The 22,153-nt window shown below is 43.4% G+C and overlaps 1 protein-coding gene across 3 annotated transcripts in view; it reads left to right on the forward strand.

Annotated features, from left to right (window-relative positions):
- The window catches only part of AFAP1L1 (actin filament associated protein 1 like 1), a 67,722-nt gene that overhangs the window by 39,051 nt on the left and 6,518 nt on the right, over positions 1-22,153 (forward strand). For all 3 annotated transcript variants that reach the window (XM_068979927.1, XM_068979926.1, XM_068979928.1), the window contains 9 exons: positions 590-769; positions 2,623-2,715; positions 4,746-4,827; positions 5,064-5,213; positions 6,294-6,505; positions 8,682-8,827; positions 9,489-9,561; positions 10,853-10,964; positions 20,789-20,953. In XM_068979927.1, coding sequence (XP_068836028.1) covers positions 590-769; positions 2,623-2,715; positions 4,746-4,827; positions 5,064-5,213; positions 6,294-6,505; positions 8,682-8,827; positions 9,489-9,561; positions 10,853-10,964; positions 20,789-20,953 — 1,213 coding nt within the window. The remainder of the gene's footprint in view (positions 1-589; positions 770-2,622; positions 2,716-4,745; positions 4,828-5,063; positions 5,214-6,293; positions 6,506-8,681; positions 8,828-9,488; positions 9,562-10,852; positions 10,965-20,788; positions 20,954-22,153) is intronic.

Genomic DNA, 22,153 nt, shown 5'->3' on the forward strand with positions numbered 1-22,153 from the left:
TTTATTTGTCTGGATTCTTTTGTTTATAGTTTTTACAACTATGTTATGAGAGACATTAGCCTATGACTTTCCTTTTTTGTAATGTCATTGTCAGGTCCTGGTATCAAGGTAATGGTAGCCGCATAGTAAGAACTGGGAAGTGAGAATCATTATTGATCAACTATGGACTTCCCAAGCCCAGCTGTAACTCCATCTCTGCTGTAACTGTCTCCCACATTCTTGCCTTGTAGCCCATTAATAGCAGAGAGCTGGCTTCCTCCCAAGACAGCCTGTTTCTTCCCTGGTTCTTTAGACTAGAATGGTCTTCCTGGTATTGTGCTAAAACCTGCCTCTTCCTAAATAAGTAGCTGTGACCCTTGAGACCGCTCAGTAGCCCTTGAGACCGCTCAGTAGCCCTTGAGATCTGGAGCTTTCCCAAAGATGCCCCTCCCAGGTGTCTCGTCTCTGTGGTGAACAGGCACAGGCCCTGTCTTCATGCAGTGCCCACAGCTGGGAAGGGTGGGAAGGTCTCTTTGGGGCAGGCTGAGTTTCAGTCTCCTCCCTCCACTCTCCACTCCAGGAGGCCCTAACCCCTTCTCTTCCTGTCCAGTGTTACAAAAGCTCCAAGGACCGGCAGCCACATCTGAGGCTAGCGCTGGATGTCTGCAATGTCATCTATGTGCCCAAGGACAGCCGGCACAAGAGGCACGAGCTGCGCTTCTCCCAGGGGGCTACTGAAGTCCTGGTGCTGGCGCTGCAGAGCCGGGAGCAGGCCGAGGAGTGGCTGAAGGTACAGGGGGGCCTGTGCCCTTCACCCACCCTTCCACCCTCCCTCCCTCCCTCCTCCCTTCCTTCCTCTCTTCCCCAGGCCCAGCCCTCAGTGGGGTGGGCCCCTGTCACTGGAAGAACAGGCCTGGCTCAGAGGGTAAGTACCTTCCACATGGCTAGGGCTTTATGTGGAAATGGGCCTCGGATATCTCCAGGAGACAGACCTCAGCGTAGAGACCTATGTTCCTTCTAGCTATCTGAACCCCCTACCATGCCTACTGTGTGTCTATCCTACCTGCAATGTACATCTCCAGGAATAGAGAGTTTAAGACCTCCCACAGAAGAAGCTGATTTTATCATTAGACAGGCTAATCCTTTTTTTTTAAATAAAGGAGAAATTCTTTATCTTAGGTGAAATGTGCATACTTATAAGATCCACCTATGACCCAGTTCCTGCATCTTACACAACAATTAGAGTTACCCTGTACTGAGCACTTACTTTGCACCATGCATTGTGGTAAGAGCTTTATACACATGACTTCATTTACTATTCACCATGGGACTAATATTGTTCCCATTTTATAGATGAGGAAGCTGAGGTGACCACCAGTGGTTCGGACCAGAAATGGAAGTGAATCCAATTCCAAGGAAAATCTAAGGAAATCTAGTCCCAAGGTGACAAGACGAGGGAAGACTTTGGTGCTATACAGACCTTAAGTTCAAGTCCCGGACCTAGGCAGCATTTACTGACTATGTGATCTTCTGCAAAGGACTTCACTTCCCTGTGCCTCAGATTCTGCCTCTATAAAATGGCTCTTGTAAGCATTCTAGAGAGTACCTGACATAGAGCCTGCCAGGCAGCAAGTCCTCAGTAACCGTCAGCAACTACTGTCAGTGATGGTGAAGCCCAGGCCCTTGCAGCAGACCTCTCCTCCTCTGATCTTCCAAACAAAGAAACAAACCCCCCCTTCCCTCCCTCCCTATCCTCTCTTCCTTCCTGTGATAACCAGCTCTCCCACTGGGATGTTTACAGTTTCTCATTACTGCCTTTGTCTCAGGAGGGGAAGGAAGAGAGACAACCTGCCTACTGGGGTGGGGGTGGGGGGAGTGCTCTGTCCTAAGGCACGGTGGTTGGGTAAGAAAAAGCCCTAGACTTGGAGTCAAAGAGGCCTGCCTTGGTACCCCTGTTAGCGCAGACAGTAGGGCAGAGCCTCATCATCCTCATTTGTAATTTGGGGACCAAAGTACCCCACCCCACAAGGCTGCTGTAGGGATATACAAGGGGATAATCCAGGCAAAGCCACCTGACAGATGAGCAGCAGCGGTCTGTTACTATTTCATGATCAGGACGCTTGTGCTGCAGGGCCGCAGGTGAGAGCCTTGGAGTCTCAGTTTCCACATCTTTGAAATGGAGAGAATAATCCTGGCTATTCTGCGGGTTGTTGTAAAGTTCCAACATGTCACAGAAGTGAGTTCCTCATGCCTGTGCAGGGCATGCACATGGCCCTTCACACCCGTCACCTCACTGGTCCTCACACCCCCAAGGAGGTAGCAGTGGACAGTAGCATCCCTGTGTTACAGATGGGGAAATGAAATCCCAGAGCAGGGACATGGCTTTGCCAAGGCCATGCAACTAAGTAGTAATGGCACCAGGTCTAGAAGCCAAGCCTCTCGGCTCCCAGCTCCTTACATTTTCAATTCAAGGGACAGACACAGGAGAAAGCCTGTTCAGAGCCTGATGTGCCCTACACATGGGGCAGGAGGCCATGCCAACCTGTCTCCCACCCAGTGATCCCAATCGCTCTGCTGGACCTCGTTCTTGCTTCTGTCCCCACAGCATCTCTCACCTGTTCACAGTGTGTGTCCTCTCCACAGGTCATCCGAGAGGTCAGCAAAGCCGTCGGGGGCACCGAGGGGGCAGACGTGCCCAGATCCCCAGTCCTCCTGTGCAAGGTGGACCTGGACAAGGTACCTCTGTCTTCACAGGGCCCCTCTGGGACAGCCTGTGGGAGCTCAGCACAGGCTCTGTCCCAAGGGACGCGCAGGCTGCTGGTGAAGCCAGACATTGACCAGGCACTTAATAAACACTTACTGAATTCATGAATGCCCATGTCCAAGGTGCAGCACAAGCCAGAGAAGGGAGTGACTACCCTGCCAGGACAGGAAGAGGTCACACTTGAACCAAGCCATGAACACCAAATCGGAATCAATCAGTCAGACAAGGAGTGTCCAGTGGGACATAAGTGAAGCAGTCGTTTCATTCTGTCAGGCCACCGGCAAATACACGCTAAAGCCTATGTTTCACCAGCTGCTGTGGGTGATCATGGGACTCAGCCCCAAATCCTAAGGGAAGTTAAGACCCCCACATAAGGGTCTCACACGACATAATAAAGGCTAGCATTATAGAAAATGTGACTGTGGCCGGCACTGTTCTAAATGCTTTATGTGTGTGTGTACCTAACTTAATTTCTACAATTCTTTGATGAACTGCATTTTCAGAAAAGGAAGCCATGGCAAAAAGAAATTTGCCCAAAGTCACACATAATAAGAACAGAGCTAGCTGATCACACCCAGCCAGCTGACCAGTGGCTGAGTGTACAGCAGGAGGGTAGCTAAAATGTTTAGGTGGTGTTTCTGGAGAAGAGTGGGAGTGAGGACGTGTTACTGGTGGCTCTCTCTCTCCATAGACTCCTGTGACTGAGCTGTCACCGTCATTAAGTCAATTCCAAAGTGCACACAGTGTTTCTTTATATTTGCTGTCTAGCTTGATGAAAAACTTCTGTACATCATCACAGAACAAATAGGAACCACAACTTCTGTTCCACAGTTTACAGAGGTGATTCTTTATACCTGACAGTTCTGTCCCATTTCTGACAGTTGCCATTTTTCCAACTTTTGGAAACTTGGGAGAGTACACAGACTCTCTCATTTCCCCTGCCTTCTATTACTATGCTTATAGCAAAGCATCCCCGAGCCTGGTCTAGGGTATCTCCAGAAAAGGTTTAGGGGCCTCAGAGCTCTGTAAGTTCACCTTTTTAAGTGAATAGGTATCACTGTAGTCTTGTCCGGAGTCTGGCTGGCACAGTTTAGCTTCTTAAAGTGGGATAGTCACATACCACACAGATGTTAGGAATGACAATTTCTAACAATTAGCCTCACAATTCACTTGTGCCAGTTCCCTGGTGCCTCACAGCGGCCCACTGACAGGAGGGTAATTCAAGTGAGAAGGCTTGGAGAGGTGAAAGGATTTTCTCCCATCCCCACAGCTGAGGAAAGACATCATTTCTTCCAAGGTCCATCTTGACTATTCTACACCACTCCTTAATAGGAATGAATGAATGACTGGTCCAGAGTTGGCATAAGTAAAAATACTGCTGGCTGACCATGAAGTTGTTACCATGGGGTGGGTGGGTGGTGTATGTGGTATCTTTGCCATTCTCTCATCCAAGCTAGAATTGTAATGGATTCCTCTCTCATCACCATTCACATTTACTGACCACCGAGTCCTGTTATGACTGTTTTGAAAATGCCAACTCATCTTTTTCCCCATCCTCACTGGTGCTTGGTTCACCCTCCTGTCAAGTTTCTTGTTGCCCAGGATGACATTCTTACTGCCCCTTGTGCTTCCAGTTTTGCCCCCTTCTTGTCCATCTCCCATGATGCAGCTGGGGGGCTACAAGACCAACTTCACTACTGTCCCACTTAAATACCTTCCTACCTCCCCATCACCTACCAGATATGGTCCAAACTCCCAGGACTCTAATCTCAGCCTATTATATTGAATTTCTCACTCCCCAAATAGACTGAATTCCTCACTTCCAAATAAATGGAAGACACAACCACCCTAAGTCATAGCTGTCCTCCTCATACCAGTATGACAGTTACTGACAAATATTTCGTTAGCTAATCCTCATGTACAGGGGTCAAGAGGAGACTGAACCAAGAAAGGGAGACTTTGAGTGTGCCTCTGACAGGGGGCTGTCTGTGTTCCTCACCAGAGGCTGTCCCAAGAGAAGCAGACCTCGGATTCTGACAGCCTGGGCATGGGTGACAGCTGTTCCACTCTGGGCCGTGAACACGGTAGGAGCCTCTGGGGGCTCAGGTGGGAAAATGCTAGAGCTGGGAGGGGCCTTGCCATGAGCACACGCAGTGCAGATCAGGTCCCGACCATTCTGGAGACCTGGCTGATGTGACCTGGCCTATCCATACTGGGCCAGGCCTTGTGTGCTGGTTCAAAGGCTGGGGGGAAGGCTAGGGGCAGGTGATCTGGAACTTGGGGCTCCCTCCCCTCACCTAACCCATCTCCACGGCAACAGGCAAAGGGAAGAAGAGCAGCCTGTCAGAGCTGAAGGGTTCAATGAGCAGGGCTGCAGGCCGCAAGATCACCCGTATCATCAGCTTCTCTAAGAAGAAGGCACTGGCTGATGACCTGCAGGCGTCCTCTACTGAGGAGGTTCCATGCTGTGGTGGGTACCATGCATGCAGAGAATTCAGACCCTGTTGATGAGGGATCCTGGGGCCAAGCCAGAAGACCCTCCAGCCCTAATCTACCTCATTCCTAAGGCAGAGGATAGAATCCTACTAGATGCCTAACCTCCACTCCATCAATAATCCATGCCCATCCCCCACTCCTCCATGAGGCCCTGACACCTAACAGAAGGAAAAGTCAGCCAACTGTCCTATTTCTATGCTCTCTATGACATTAGTGCCGATCACTGCCCATCTCTGGGTCTCAGTTTCCTCTACTATGACAAGAGAAGAGCATCTTAACTTCCCAGTATATAATATAATATACCAAGTGTTTAAGTTATGGTCCAGTCTTACAAGGATATTTCTTGAAAAAAAGTATATAAGGACTTTATTGTAAATGCATAAAATGCGAATTAAAAGTAGTTTGAAAGAAAAGAAACATTGTTCATCTAAACACATTGTTCCACGTACTGGAATCCAATTTTTAAAAAAAAATCACGTGTTTTAGGTAAACAGTAATATTCTGCTAACCTGGAAAGAACATTATAAAAGCACATGGATATAAAGAAATATTTTGTAAGTGGTTGAGGACACTGTTATGGTAAAAAACAAATTAAGACCTAAAACATTAAAGGGAATTCTAAAGTCATCAGCCTGCCCCTCACTTGTTTTTAGCTCTTCATCCTGGCTACACGGTTTTTGTTCCCACACGCTGCCACCAGGTGGCAGCATCAGCCATTGTTTTCTGTCCTCCGCAATTAGTTTTTGCTATTTTAGGAGGAAAGGCAGAAGGAAGAGTTGTGTCTTTCGTTCATTATATATAGTGGTTCTGTGCTTTTCATCAAGGTTGGTATGGTCTGAAGGCTGTGCAAGTATGTACAAATATGATTATCAATCCCCTGTTCACAGATAACAAACAAAGCTGAGGTCACAGGCCAGGAATGAGCTGACTCGGGACCCGGAAGGCCTTTCTCTCCAGCTAGAGTACAGGAGTTGCCCGGGCCCTCTGTCCCTGCGCCCTGACTTGTGTCCCCCAGCACTGTCAGGAGGTCGCATCGCTGGTCTCTCCCTCCCAGGTTATCTGAACGTGCTGGTGAACCACGGATGGAAGGAGCGCTGGTGCCGCCTGAAGCGTAACACCTTGTATTTCCATAAGGACCGAACAGACCTGCGGACCCACGTGAACGCCATTGCCCTCCGCGGCTGTGAGGTGGCCCCAGGCTTTGGGCCCAGACACCCATTTGCCTTCAGGATCCTACACAACCGCCAGGAGGTCGCTATCTTGGAGGTGAGAAGAGAAAATAGCTTAGGGGTGGGAGCTAAGAGGAGCTCTGGCCTGGAGGTTGGCTTTTGTCCAGGGGACTTTATTGACATTACAGGGACTAAGGAAGAGGGAAAGTAAGCCAGCTGTTGCCAAGTAGCCGGTTAAACTATAGAACACCCACTTAAATGTGAATTTCAGATAAATGCTAACTAATTCTTTTTAGTACAAGTATATCCCATATTTGGGACACACCTATACTAATAAACTATTGTTTATCTGAAATTCAAACTTAAGAGAATTGTGCATTTTTATTTGTTAAATCTGGGAACCCTAGACCCAAGGTTTGTTTATTCTGCCTTATAAATATAGTCCCAAGCCTAAAAGGCATCTAGTCTAACTCTGATCTAATTTTGGAAACCTCTCTAAAACTTACTTCCCACCAGTGACTGTTCATCTCAGATAAACCACTGCTCCTCCCAGCAAGCAACTAAATTTTTACAAAGATTCTCTCCATATTGAGTTGAAATCTTAAAACTCTGTATAGGCAGCAACTACACCCGTTCAGCATATTTTTGTTTTTCCAGAACCCAGCCTGATATGCAGCAATCCTGGGCTGGACAGTATTGGGCTCAATAAGGGACAGTAAGGACTCAATTAACATCTGTTGGACAAATGGCTGAATGACAATGTGATTTCATTTCACCCACTCATTTTTCCTAACTACCCACCGACACCAGGCCTCCTCTCTGGGGTCATACAGAATACACTGAATCTCTCTTTACATGTCAATCCTTCAGCTATTTAGAAATTTAAAATATAACTGAAGGAAAACTTAAACAACTACCCCCTCATATTACAGATAAGGAAACTGAGGCCAGGGCAGTCACATGCTTCATCCAAAGCTCCACAGAGGATTAATGGCCTCTTGGTCTTTTTCCTACAACTAAGACCCAGCCTCTTGGTATTGTTTTCTTTGCCCAGTACCCACTGCCTCTCTCAGTTATTAAATGTAAGGAAATATTGACTCTGTAAGTCACTTCTACTTTCAGTAGCTTGAGATGGGTCTTTTATTTCTCTTCAGAAAGAGCTTTCCTTTTCTCTTCACAAAGAGCTTTCTGGCAAAAATTGTGCTTTTTAAATTCAAGTTTAGTTTTTGTGTGCTAACTTGATTTTATGATGATGCTCTTTAACATTTCTCTGAGTATTTATCAAGTGCAAAAAAAATAAGAATAGGAGCATCTTGAATGATGTCATCAGTAATTTAAACATGGGATTCTCCAGGCAAGAATACTGGAGTGGGTTGCCATTTCCTTCTCCAGGGGATATTCCCGACTCAGAGATCGAACCCAGGTCTCCCAATTTAAACATAATAGATTTCTATTTATATTAACTTATATTAATCTTATATCTTACACAAATATATTTAAAATTCTGCTTCTCATATGTTATTAGATGTCCATAGAGCATTTAGAAAAACTGGAAGATAAACATTCCTAAATTTCAAAAAGTAGAGTTGTTTTTTGTGTCATTCAGTTATATATGCACATATATTATTTTTGAAATTATTTTCCATTACAGGTTATTACAAGATATTGACTGTAGTTTACAGTAAATCTTTGTTGCTTGTTACATATCTATTTTTTAAAATTAGAAATCTAGCATTCTATTCATACTAAGTCAAACAAGTGGAATCAAACTGTCATAACTTTTTTAGTTAGGCAAAAATTCATATGTTTTCTAATATTTATATTATATATTTTATGATAATGTTCTTTAAATTAAAACATGTGTTTAGTTGACCAGCAACTTCTTAGAGATTTTCCTGTATACAACAGTATATATAATTGGCATTTATGATACAAGAAAAAAATGTGAGTTATGTGATAAATAGCCTCCTCATTTAATAAAAAGCAAATATTTTTTAAAAAGTTCAGGGAACACCTAAATTTTGTTTTCATATGCAATCGGTCCAGAAGGCTCTGAGGATAATGAGTGAGGTTATATGTTTCAGAGAGGTAGCTGGCTTCTCTATTTGCTATCCAGAAAACTTGGGTTTCTGGATGAGTGTTCTAGTCTTGCTCCTCTTGGATCCCTAAGTCCAAACAGATACTATACGTATATGGGTTTGGCTGAAGTGAGTGGGTAGCCAGAGGCCCTGAATGTGCCACAGTGAACTCAGCTTGTACCTTCTCTCCCTCAGGCAAGCTGCTCAGAGGACATGGGCCGCTGGCTTGGGCTGCTGCTAGTGGAGATGGGCTCCAAAGTCACTCCCGAAGCACTGCACTATGACTATGTGGATGTGGAGACCCTAACCAGCATCGTCAGTGCAGGGCGCAACTCCTTCTTGTAAGGGCCAGTACCCCACAGCCCCCCAAACCTGCCTACAACCTTTCCTATCTCAGCTCCCTCTCAGAGGCGGAATGGGAGGGAAGGGAGGATGGGCTGAGAAAGACTGCTTCCTTGGGAAGTCAGAGTGGGTGCCTTCCTCTTCCATCAGGAGGAGTAAGCTGGCTAAAGGAGGAGGCTCAGGGTTGGGGATGCTGTGGGTGGAATGAGCCAGAAAGGAGAAGCTCTTTTGCACCATGGCCTGGGCTCTGCGCTCATGCCATAGAAACTTAGGGTCCCCATACCCTTGAGTCTCTGGGCAGGCACGAGGCTCGTCTGCGGAGTTTGTATTATAAGTGCCAGCTTCGAGTTATGGCTCTATCACGACCAACAGCTTAGGCTGGTTGCTTGCCAGCCTGGATCCTCTGTTTTCTCACGTACAGAATGGAGGCGATGAATAACCTGCTTCCTGGATTGTGAGAATCCCATGCGTCCCTGCCTATAAGCTCTAAACACATCAGTGGCACAGTGCTGCCTGGCATGCTGCTATCACTGACTTTCTGACCTCCATTAAAAGCTGCTGCCAGAATCAAATAAGTGGACAGGAAAGCACTGTAAGCTGCATAAGTATCACTGTCACATCATCATCATCATCATCATCATCATCCCTTGTATCTTCTAGATACGCAAGATCCTGCCAGGATCAGTGGCCTGAGCCCCGAGTCTATGATGATGTTCCTTATGAAAAGATGCAGGTATGGTCCCTTGGGACTTTGGGGGACATGGCAAAGGCCACTTATTAGCTCTCCCTCTCTCCTTCCCTCACTATTCCTTTGCCTCAGAGAAATCATTTTTGTTTAACCAGCACCTGGAAGGAGGGGGAGAGGGGACCTTCTTGCCCCAGACTGTGGCTTGGGAGAATCTCGAACAGGAGGCTGGGCAGTGTGGAGGAAAGAGCCCCTCACTAGGAAGAAGAGAGGGCTCTGCAAGCTATAGAGCACTGCTCCAGTCTGAGCAGGCTTGGGCTTTCCACCCCTGTTACAGCTCTGTGAACCGATTCAGTAGTTGTCTCAGGTGGATGATAACTGAATAGCTGCCCCCACAGCCCTTTACCTGCTGGCATCCACAGTCTGGGCTTCAGTTCCCAGGACAATCTCCCTGTCTTGCTCACTAAACCAAGAAGATGCCAGCTTATTAACCTACACTAAGGCCTCTGTAGCCATCACATGACCCATCCTGCTCCACAATCTGCCCTGTGCCTCCTCCTGCCACGAGAGAGCAAGGGGACCACATTCTCACTAGACATTGTTTGGTGAGTCAGGCCTCACAGCTCATGGACAGGATAGAGGGAATCAAGGTGCCAAGGAAAGCAGATGTGTCTGCAGGCCAGGACCCCTGCCCTGGACAGTGCTGGATGACCTTCTGAGCTCTTACCTCCAGGTCTTGCAAGAACTAAATGAAATACTTTATGGAAAAAGCTTAGCACAGTACCTAAACACTGGAAGGTCTTACAATGAGGGTAAATAATACTGCTATTATCAATATTATTATTATATGACTATTATAGTCCACTCATGGTTTCCTGAGCTTTGATAAGATGTTGAGTGTTCTCACTACTCTTTCCTGTGAAAATGTATAGCCAGTCTATTAAGTTATGCCACTTCTATCACTGACTGATCTCAACTTTGACTCTTTTTAACTTAAGACTTTATTTTAGCAATTCAGAAAATTTATACATCCAATTGATGTACTGACAAAAAAATCTATGGTAAATCAAATATGGTCACCCAAAGTCTTTTGAGATGTCCTAATTTTCCACTCAGCAGAAATTCCAGTTTAGGGTTGCCTTTAGGAAGGTATGAGGATCAAGTAACATACTGCCATTGCAAGTGGTTTATAGACTGCTGAGGGCTGCACACAACTACAAGTGTAAGGCCAACATCTCAGAGGTCAGGCAGCACTCAACCATCAAGTGCACATCTCCAAGCACCCACACTGAGGGCTCGGAGCCCACCCATGCTTTAGCTTCTTCCATCTCCCACCTAGGACGAGGAGCCTGAGCGTCCCTCTGGAGCCCAGGTCAAGCGCCATGCCTCCACCTGCAGTGAGAAGTCCCATCGGGTGGACCCACAGGTCAAAGTCAAGCGCCACGCCTCCAGTAAGTTGTGTGTGCAAGAGAGGAAAGGAGGGGAATGTCCAGGACAGAGGCAGGGTGGGGTGGGGAGGGGGTCTCAAAATCAGATCCTCCCAGGGGTCATATGGTAAGTGAGTAAGGAGAGGTGTAAGAAAATACTCTACGAAAAATAACAGCACAAGCAGAGTGATAAAGGGCAGTGAGCAGAAGGCCGCAGAGGGAAAACAACAGGAGCGGGCTGGGGGAGACTGAAGGAAACTGGAGTGCTCAGGCCCCAGCTCTAGGGGCAGCCAACACTCAGCTCCAGCCAAGGCCCCCAGGCAGCACTGCCAGCTCAGATTTGCCAATTATTCAAAACAAACCAGAAATCTACTTATTTCTTAATGTCAGCAACTATTTAAAAATTTTAGCACTACATAAAGCCACATATATAGAGAGAGTTCACCTCTGTGTCCCAGCTCAGGCTCTGCATAGCACTTCATAAAAGTTTGTTGAACTGCCTGATTGCCACACTGCAAAGTAATGACTAACTGTGTCAGAAAACTCTATGGTAAAAGGTCTCTTTGATTCCCAACATAAATCTCTACTCCCGTATGATTTATCTCTATGAGCAAGCCAGCTTTCTGTAGGACAGCATGTCCCAAGAGTCTTCTGTTGCTTTTACTTTCTTCCCCCTGTACCTGAACAGAGTCAAGTTCTAGTCTTTGCTTTTTGAAGATTTATTTTTTAAAATACTTTTCTTTATGATCACTCCATATCATTGTTGTTTATTTGCTCAGTTGTATCTGACTCTTTGAACCCATGGACTGTAGCCCACCAGGCTCCTCTGTCCATGGGATTCTCCAGGCAAGAATACTAGAGTGGGTTGCCATTTCCTCCTCCAGGGGATCTTCCCCACCCAGGGATCAAACCCACTTGTCCTGTATTGGCAGGTGGGTTCTTTACCACTGAGCCACCAGGGAAGTCCACTTCATTAGCACAGATAATCTCTTCTAGAGTCAGGAGATTTGTATTCCATTCCTTACTTGGTCACTAAACTACTATGTAACTTTGGAAAAGTCCCTCCCCTCTCCAGAGTTTCCTCTCTGAACAATTAAAGGGTTGTTGTAACATTCCTTATAGACTTGTGGACACTAGAAATGCACAGCCTATGGAATACCCATTTCAAAATGGGAAACTGAATTGAAATAAGCATGTAAGATTGAAGAAATCACAAAATGTAACAAAAAAAAAAAACTAGAACAAAGATTTTTTTTAAAATTCTTCAAATCAAATCTTATACTGAGGCTCAGTTTATAAGAAAGAGAAAAAGCAGAGCTGCTTTGCCTGGAGTCCAGAGACCTGCTTGGCTATCCCTTTACTCCATCCAGTAGCCTGTTACCCATCACTGTGAAATCATACAGCTCCTCGAAGACAGCTGGAAACCATGGATCTAGTCCAACAATGTTTTTCAGATGAAGAAATAAGAACATAAGAGAAGGGTTTTACCCAAGATCATGTATTAATTACCTATTGCTACATAATAAATTACCCAAAATTTCCCAGCTCAAAACATAAGTGTTTGTTATGTCAGTGTCTGTGGGTCAGGAATCCCAAGACAGCTTAGACAGGTAGCTCTGGCTTAGGGTCTCTCATGAGGTCACAGTCAAGAAGTCAGCTGGTCATCTGAAATCATCTGATAGCTTGACATGCTAGAGAATCGGCTCCCAAGGTGGTTCATGTGTATGCCTGGCAAGTCTGTGCTGGCTTTTGGAAGGAGACCTCAGTTCCTTGCCATGGGGACCTCAGCACTGGGCTGCTTGTCCTCATGACAAGACAAGTCATGTGCTGGCTTCCCCGACAGCACATGACCCAGGAAGGAGGAACAGAGTAGAAGCTGCGTTGTTTTCGTGAACTGGCTTTTGTGATTATTTCTGCCACATCCTAATGGTTACACAGGTCAGCCCTATCTATGGTGGAAGGGGACGGCAAAAGGACACACAAGAACACAAAAATCATGGGAACTGAGGGGACTACTGAGGAAATGGTGGCATTAGAAGCTCCACAGACCTGTTTCCCAGAAAACAACCATAACCAGTGAGGACTGCTAAATCAGTCATCTAAGTCTCCAGAAACTTTCCTAAGGGTATATGGCAAGTGAAGATTTACTCTAGATAATTTACTAAATCTCAGCTAAGAGACTTTGTGACATCTGAGCCACAACCCATTCCTTTACCTCTTTACCAACTCAGTGAGGCAGAATCTCTACTCTAGGCAGCTGTGGACAAGAAAACAGGGCTCTCTCTCCTCTCACACCCAGTCAAGAGTAGCAGTATCTCCCCAGTAAGAACAAGTCACCAGCATTTATCACCACCAATTATGTATTACAGACATTAAATCACCAATTATGTATTACAGACATTAAATTAAATGGGTGAGTGCAGCCCACAAGTAGGGTGCTCCCAGACTCCACTCATAGGGCAAATGTTGTACTCAAGGTTGGGCAGGCCAAGGATATGGGGGCCCTGAATGCCCTCACCCCAGATCACTCATAAGGCAGGGCTTCCACCCTAGGAGAGGCAAGTTTAGAAGATCAGAGATAACAGTCCCCACCCAGCACCCAGTTCCCAAACAAAGATGTCACTCTAAGAGAAGCAGGCCATTGTTCAGAATAGTGACTCTGAGACTTTTGCCCAGGGTAAAAAGAAAGGCAAGTCATAAAAACATTGAACTCCAGGGACTTGCTTGGTGGTTTAATGGTTGAGAATCTGCCTGCCATTGCAAAGGAAATGGGTTGAATCCCTGGTCTGGAAGATCCCACATGCAGCAAGGCAACTAGGCCCACGTGCCACAACTACTGAGGCCCATGCACCCCAGAGCCTGTGCACCACAATGAGAAGCCACTGCAGTGAGCTCATGCACCACAAGAGAACAGACCCCACTTGCTGCAACTAGAGGAAGCCCACACACAGCAACAAAGACCCAGCACAGCCATAAAGAAATTAATTAACTTAAAAAAAACCCACTTAACTCCAAAGCTCTCCTTCAAAAGAATTGACTTTAGTGGGAATAGAATGTGGAGCAAATGTTGATACAGAGCATTATCAAAAACAATAGAACAATCAGCTGACAATTAGTGGAACCTAACAGCAACTTAGCAGCAGCAGCAGCAACAGCTGGATATGATACCAAGAGTCAGGCAGTGTAACAGAGAGATCAGGAAGAAAGTCCTGCTAAAATGACTGTCCTCCAAGGTGACCGTATATGCCTAAGGCTGCACCCTCTGTGGATCAACATCAGAGGCCACCATCACCCTGATACCAAAACCAGAGAAAGATACCACAAAAAAGAAAACTATATAGGCCAGTATTACTGATGAACATAGACACAAAAATTCTCAACAAGATACTAGCAAACCAAACCCAATAATACATTAAAAGGATCACACACTGTGATTAAGAGGGATTTATCCCAGGGATGCAAGGATTCTTCAATATCCACAAATCAATCAGTGTGGTACACCATATTACCACAATGAAGGATAAAAACCATGTGATTATCTCAATAGATGCAGAGAAAGCTTTTGACACAATTCAACACTGATTTATGATAAAAACTCTCCAGAAAGTGGGCATAAATGGAATTTACCTCAAGATAATAAAGGCTATATATGACAAATTCACAGCTAAAATCATTCTCAGTGGTGAAAAGCTATAAGCATTCCCTCTAAGATCAGAAACAATGCAAGAATGTCCACTGTCATCACTTTTATTCAACATAGTTGTGAAGTCCTAGCCATGGCAATCAGAGAAGAAAAAGGAATGAAAAGGAATTCAAATTGGAAAGCAAGAAGTAAAATTGTCAGTTTGCAGATGACGTGATACTACACATAGAAAATCCTAAAGATGCTACCAGAAAACTACTAGAGTTTAACAATGAATTTGGTAAAGTTGCAGGATACAAAATTAATACACAGAAATCTCTTTCCTTCCTTTACACTAACAATGAAAGATCAGAAAGAGAAATTAAGGAAACAATCCCATTTACTATTGCATCAAAGAGAATGAAATACCTAGGAATAAAAGGCTACCTAAGGAGACAAAAGACCATACTCTGAAACTATAAAACAATGATGAAAAAGTCAAAGATGACATAAACAGATGGAAAGATATATACCATATTCTTGGAAGAATCAATATTATCAAAATGACTATACTGTGCAGGGCAGTCTACAACTGCCTAGGAATTGTAGGCATTCAGGAATGCCTGAATAGGAATTCAGTGCAATTCCTATCAAATTACCAAGAGCATTTTTTACATAAATAGAACCAAAAAAATTTTTAACTTGTTTGGAAACCCTAAAGACCCTGAATAGCCTAAGCAATCCTGAGAAGAAAAACGGAGCTGGAGGAATCAGGCTCCCTGACGTCAGACTATACTACAAAGCTATAGTAATCAAAACAATATGGTACTGGCAGAGGAACAGAAATATAGATCAATGCAACAAGGATAGAAAGCCCAGAAATAAATCCATACACCCATGGTCAATTAGTCTGTAACAAAAGAGGCAAGAATATACAATGGAGCAAAGAATCTCTTCAATAAGTGGTGCTGGGGAACCTGAACAGCTACATGTAAAAGAATATAATTAGAATATTCACTTATACCATACTCAAAAATAAATTCAAAATGAATCAAAGACCCAAATGTGAGGCTGGACACTATAAAACTCCTAGGGAAAAACATAGGCAGAACACTCTTTGACATAAATCACAGCAATATCTTTTTAGAAGATTATATTATCCCCTAGAGTAATGAAAATTAAAAAACAAAACAAAACAGGATCCAATTAAACTTAAAAGCTTCTGCACAGCAAAGGAAACTATAAACGAAACAAAAAGACAACCCATAGAATGAATGGGCGAAAATATCTGCAAACAAAGCAACTAACAAGGGATTAATCTCCAAAATATACAAACAGTTCACACAGCATTACATTAAAAAAAAAATGCAATCAAAAGACAGTAGATGATCTAAATAGTTCTCCAAAGAAGACATACAGGTGGCCAAAAAGCATATAAAAAGATGCTCAACATCATAGTATATGAGAAATGCAAATCAAAATATCATCAAAAAGTCTATAAATAATAAATGCTGAAGAGGGTGTGGAGAAAAAGGAGCCCACCTACACTGTTGGTGGGAATGTAAATTAGTACGACCACCATGGAGAACAGTATGGAGGCTCCTTAAAAACCTACAAATAGAACTACCATACGATCCAGCAATCCCACTCCTGGGCATATATCCAGAAAAAAACAATTCGAAAAGATATTTGGACCCCATTGAATTTTTAAAAGATACATGGACCCCAGAGTTCACTGCAGCGCCATTTACAATAGCTAGAGACATGGAAGCAATCTAAATATCCATCAACAGAGGAATGGATAAAAAGATGTGGCACATAAATACAATGGAATACTACTCAGCCATAAAAAAGAACAAAATAAGGCCATCTGCAGCAATATGGATGGACCTAGAGATTATCACACTAAGTAAGACAGAGAAAGACAAACATAGTATCACTCATACGTGGAATCTGTTTCTTTAAACAAACTTATTTGCAAACCAGAAACAGACTTACATATATCAAAAAAAATTTATGGTAATCAAAGGGTAAATATGGGGGGGAAGGATAAATCAGGAGCTTGCGATTAACATACACACACAGCTATATAGAAGATAGAAAACCAACAAAGCCCTGCCTGCTGTATAGCACAAGGAACTCTACTCAATACTCTGTGATAACTATATGAGAAAAGAATCTGATAAAAAATGAAAATATGGATATGTATAATTAATCACTTTGCTGTACAACTGAAGCACAATATTTTAAATCAACTATATGTCAGTAAAAATTTTTTAAAAAACGACAAAAAGAGTGGATAAAGATGTGACATACATATATACAATGAAATATTGCTCAGCCATTAAAAAGAGTGAAGTCCTGCCCTTTGCAACAACACAGATGGCCTTAAACAGTATCATGCTAAGTGAAATGCATCAGACAGAGAAAGGCAAATACATATAATTTCACTAATACATGAAATCTGAAAAAAACAAGCAAACGTAACACAGAAACAAGGGCATAGATACAGAGAACAATAGGAAGTTGCCAGAGGGGAGGGGGCCGTGGGAGGAGAGGAGTGAAGGAGATTAAGAGGTACAGATTTCCTGTTATAAAATAAATGAGCCATGGGTATGAAATGTGCTGTTCAGGGAATATAGTCGACAACTGCATGATAACTTTTTATGGTGACAGCTGGTAACTAGACTTACCATGGTGATCATTTTAAAATGTATAGAAATATCAAATCACTATGTTATATACCAGGAACTAATATATAATACTGTAGGTTCCATGCATTAATAGTTCAAAAACAAACAAGCTTATAGAAAAAGGGATCAGATTTGTGGCTACCAGTGGCAGGGAGTATGGGGAGGAGAACTGGATGAGGACAGTCAAAAGGTATAAACTTCCAGTTCTAAGATAAATAAATACTAGAGATGTAATGTACAACATGATGAATATAATTAACACCATTCTATGCTACATATGAAAGAGAAAAGAGTAAATGCTAAGAGTTCTCATCACAAGCAAAAACATTTTTTTCTATTTCTTTAAATTTGTATCTACACAAGATAATGGCTGTTCACTAAACTAGTTGTGGTAATCATTTCATGATTTATATAGGTCAAATCATTTATACAGTATACTTTAAACTTACACAGTGTGCTGTGCTTAGTCACTCAGTCATGTCCGACTCTTTGAGACCCCATGGACAGTAGCCCACCAGGTTCCTCTGTCCATGGGGATTCTCCAGGCAAGAATACTGGAGTGGGTTGACATGCCCTCCTCCAAGGGATCTTCCCAACCCAGGGATGGAACCCAGGTCTCCCGCATTGCAACCGGATTCTTTACCATCTGAGCCACCAAGGAAGCCGATACTTCAAACTTACACAGCGCTATGTGAATTATCTCAATAAAACTGGGAGAAAACAAAGTCTGAGAAATGTCACAGCCAAGAACCTAAGGAGACATGATGACTAAATGTAATGTGGTAGCTCTGCAAAAGAAAAGGACATTGGATAAATTCTAAGTAAATCTAATGAAGTATGAGCTTCAGTTGGTTAAAAGAAAAAAAAAGCAAGTAAGATGACATTGTTCTATCAAATGGCTCAACAGTACATTTGAACTGGCAAAAGAATCAGTAAACCTCATGATAAATCAATAGAGATTATGCATTTAAAATAACAGAAAAATGAACAAAGAAAAATAAACAGAGCCTCAGAGAAATGTGAGACATACCATTAAGAGTACTAACATATACATAAAGGAAGTATTAGAAGGAGAGAAGAAAAAGAGGAGCATAAGAAATGTTAGAAGAAATAATAGCTGAAAAGTTGCCAAATTTATTGAAACCATTAATGTGCCATATAGGAAATTCAGTGAAGTTCTAGTAGGATAAAGGCAAAGAGATCCACAAAAGACACATCACACTTCCTGGAGGTCTTCCATGGAGGTCCAGTGAATAAGAATCCTCCTGCTAATGCAGGGGACACGGATTCAATCCAACGCCTGGTCCAGGAAGATTCCACATGCTGTGCAGCAATCAAGCTCATGCACCACCACTACCGAGCACTTGCGCTGCAAGTACTGAAGCCTGCCATGCACCTAGAGCCTGTGCTGCGCAACAAGAGAAGCCACTGCAATGAGAAGCCCATGCACGGCAAAGAGGAGTAGCCCTGCTCACTACAGCCAGAGGCACGCAGCAATAAATAAACAATTTGCTAAAGACACATCATGCTAAAATGCGAAAGCCAAAAGCAAGGAGAAAATCTTGAAAGTAGAAAAGAAAAGCAACTCATCACTTACAGAGGATATGAAAATCTAGTTTGCTTCTTTAACACTCAAGCATTACAGGGTTGGGTGTGAGGTAAGCCGCTCTCCGCGGTGCTGACACAGCAAGGTGGATCGGAATGGTGGCTCCCAAAGGTGAGTCTACTTGCTGGTTTGGTCCATAAGGAAGTTTTCACTCATCTGCAATGAAATGAGAAAAATAAGCACAGTTCATGAAGTTTTTCATAAAGTTAATTCTACTCAGTATAAATGACTGTTCTACATTTGTATACAACTTCTGATGTTAAAATATTATTTTGCTAAACAGTGGGAACAGTAATAATATTGGCAGTTTTAAGGTCTTTATATTGTCAACAATATAATGCTGACAGTCCTTTGTTGGTACCCTATTTTTTCTGTGAATTTTTTTTAAATTGAAGTATAGTTGATTTACAATGTGGTGTTAGTTACAGGTGTACAGCAAAGTGAATCAGGATATCCCTATTTATGTTTTATTACCAGTTTATAAAATCCAAAAGTCTGAAACCCAGCTCCTTTGGGATGCTACTGTATAGCTGGGAAGTACAGGGAGCCATGCGCCCTCTTCTCAGCCCTCCATGCTTTATTTATAATGAGGTTTGAATTGTAGAGTAGTTAAAGCAGGAACTGATTTTTAAATAGGCCATGGGTGACCACTGCAATCCCTACAGAGCTGCAGAGACAAGACCCCCTAATTACCAGCAAACTGTGGGAATTGCTCCACACCCACTTACAAAAGACTGTGTGTGACTGACTGTAGCATAAAAAAAGTAAAACCTTCACTAAAAGGTTAGACTATGGCCTTGTTAGAGCTTGGCAGTATTTCATAGCATGAATCCTTGAGTCAGATAGGCATGAGTTCAAACCTGGGTTCTCCCATTGTTAGCAGTGAGACCTAAGCTCTTGTGCCTCAGTTTTCCCAACAATAAAGCAGAGCAAATAGCAGTAACTTTGTGAGAATTAAATAGAAATGCAGATAAATTACCTAGTATATAGTAAGTGGTCAATAAATTTTTGCCATAATAATTTGTTGTTATTGCCCACCATAGTGTAAAGCCTATAGTAGAACACTAGGTCTCTATTCCCCCCTCCCCCCAGCCTTTTCTCAATAATAAAACAGGCAATGCCTGACTTTAACCCCAGGTCTCAATTCTCTGTAGATCTGTGTTACATGTAGCTGTCTATCCTATATGCACTGAAAGTTAACTATAAAAATGCCCTTTTAAACCAAAATGTGTATACATCACAAAATCTATTTTAAATTGTTATCTAACATTTACTAAGCTCTATTTGCCAGGTACTATTTACCAAGCACTTTTCATGAATTATCTCTTTAAAACCTTATCACAGTGCCAAGAGGTAAACCTGATTGATATCCATATTGACAAATGAGGAAACTAAAGTTAGGGGAAGGCACAAAAACACCACATTCACTTCGTCTGATGACACACAACCAGTAATGGGCAAAAGAAGACACGGACCTTCATCTGTCTGGTTCTAAAGCCCTTGTGGGGCTTTCCCTGGTGGCTCAGTGGTAAAGAATTTGCCTGCCAGTGCAGGAGATGCAGGTTCAACACTGAGTCAGGACGATCCCCAAGAGAAGGAAGTGGCAACCCGCTCCAGCACTCTTGCCTGGGAAATCCCATGGACAGAGGAGCTTGGCGGGCTGCAGGCCATGGGGTCACAAGAGTTGGACAAGAGTTGGACATAACCTAGCTACCTATCAACAACAAAGCCCTTCCTCCTCACCCCTGTACACTGCTGCCTCCCTCTGGCTCCTAGTTTCCTCTCCTTCCCTCTAAATAGGTCTAGGGGTACGGACCTAAATATTCCCATTTTATGGACAGATTGTGGCTGAGAGAGAAGCTAACACCACCCAAGTACTCTCACCAGAGCTCAGAATTGAGGACCTTTTCCTGCCTCATCTCTACAGGTGCCCATCAGTATAAGTACGGTAAGAATCGAGCTGAGGAGGATGCCAGGAGGTACTTGGTAGAAAAAGAGAAGCTGGAGAAAGAGAAAGAGACAATCCGGACAGAGCTGATGGCGCTGCGGCAGGAAAAGAGGGAACTAAAGGAAGCCATTCGGAACAACCCAGGTATCTATGGGGTGTGGCCCTGAGCATATGAGGGGCTCACACTTGAGCCTTGACACCTCTCCTAGTACTCACCACCTGGCTTCTTACCAGGAACAGGGAGGCTTCTCCTCCCCTTTCTATGCCTCCTCACCACCACCATCATAACCATCTCTCCTGACTAATGAAAGTGCCACTGATTGAGTAACTGTTTTTAGAGTGAGGGGATGAAAAAGTAACACAAATGTATATACTTAATGTGGTAAAGTGAGATCTGATCTTAGAAATTTTAAAACATGAAAAACAGAGTGTGCTTTAGAATCAAGGAAGAGATATCATTTTGAACCCCACATTAACTCATTATTCACAGCTATGTACTAAGGACCCAAATGTGTGAAATATTGGTCCAGGTGCTGAGAATAATGGACAGTGACACTTCATCAGTATTCCCTTCTGAAATCCAGGACCATGACCTCAGCAGACCCTGTATACCCTGGGCTCCTCTGCACCCCGCTTTCTGCCATTTTTCTGTTGAATTCTCTCTATAGCTGCAGTTCAGCACACTTTCAGACTGAGGTTTCTGAACATGCTGCAGGGAACTGGAGGTCCTATCCTTATATAAAATATGTCCAAGGTCACATAGCCCCATGAGAATCTGATGGAACCTATAGACCCTTTCCTAAGGGAGAAAACCCCCACAAATCACAATGTTGCAAATAACTTCAGGAGCTCAAGTGCACCCAGAGCCACAGATTGCCTAGGAATTCACAAACCTCAGACTGAGAACTTCTGGCTTAATGACTTGTTCTATGTGGCTAGGAACCAGAATCAACGGGAAGGAGACACATGAAGACAGTTTGGTTTCAATATAAAGAACTTTCTAAGAGTCAGAACTAGGGTTTGAAGCTGGTTGACTTGACTGTCCAACTTGTCCTGCTCAATTGTTTTCTATAGCATATAACTTTTTAATAGATTACTTATTGTATTTATATTGTTCTCTGTCACACACACACATACATATACATATAAACACACAATTATAGTTCAATAAGGGCAAAGATCTTTCCCTGTTTTGTTCACTAATATATCTCAAGGGCATAGAACACTGCCTGGTACCTAACAAGCACTCAATATTCACTGAATGAATGAATGAATAAAAAGAATCACAATTACCAGAAAACCCTCCAGTGCAACCTCTTTCAGGGCAAACAATGGAACTAATTT

Source organism: Capricornis sumatraensis, chromosome 9 (assembly GCF_032405125.1).
Source record: "Capricornis sumatraensis isolate serow.1 chromosome 9, serow.2, whole genome shotgun sequence".
In the NCBI taxonomy this organism is placed as follows: Eukaryota; Metazoa; Chordata; class Mammalia; order Artiodactyla; family Bovidae; genus Capricornis; species Capricornis sumatraensis.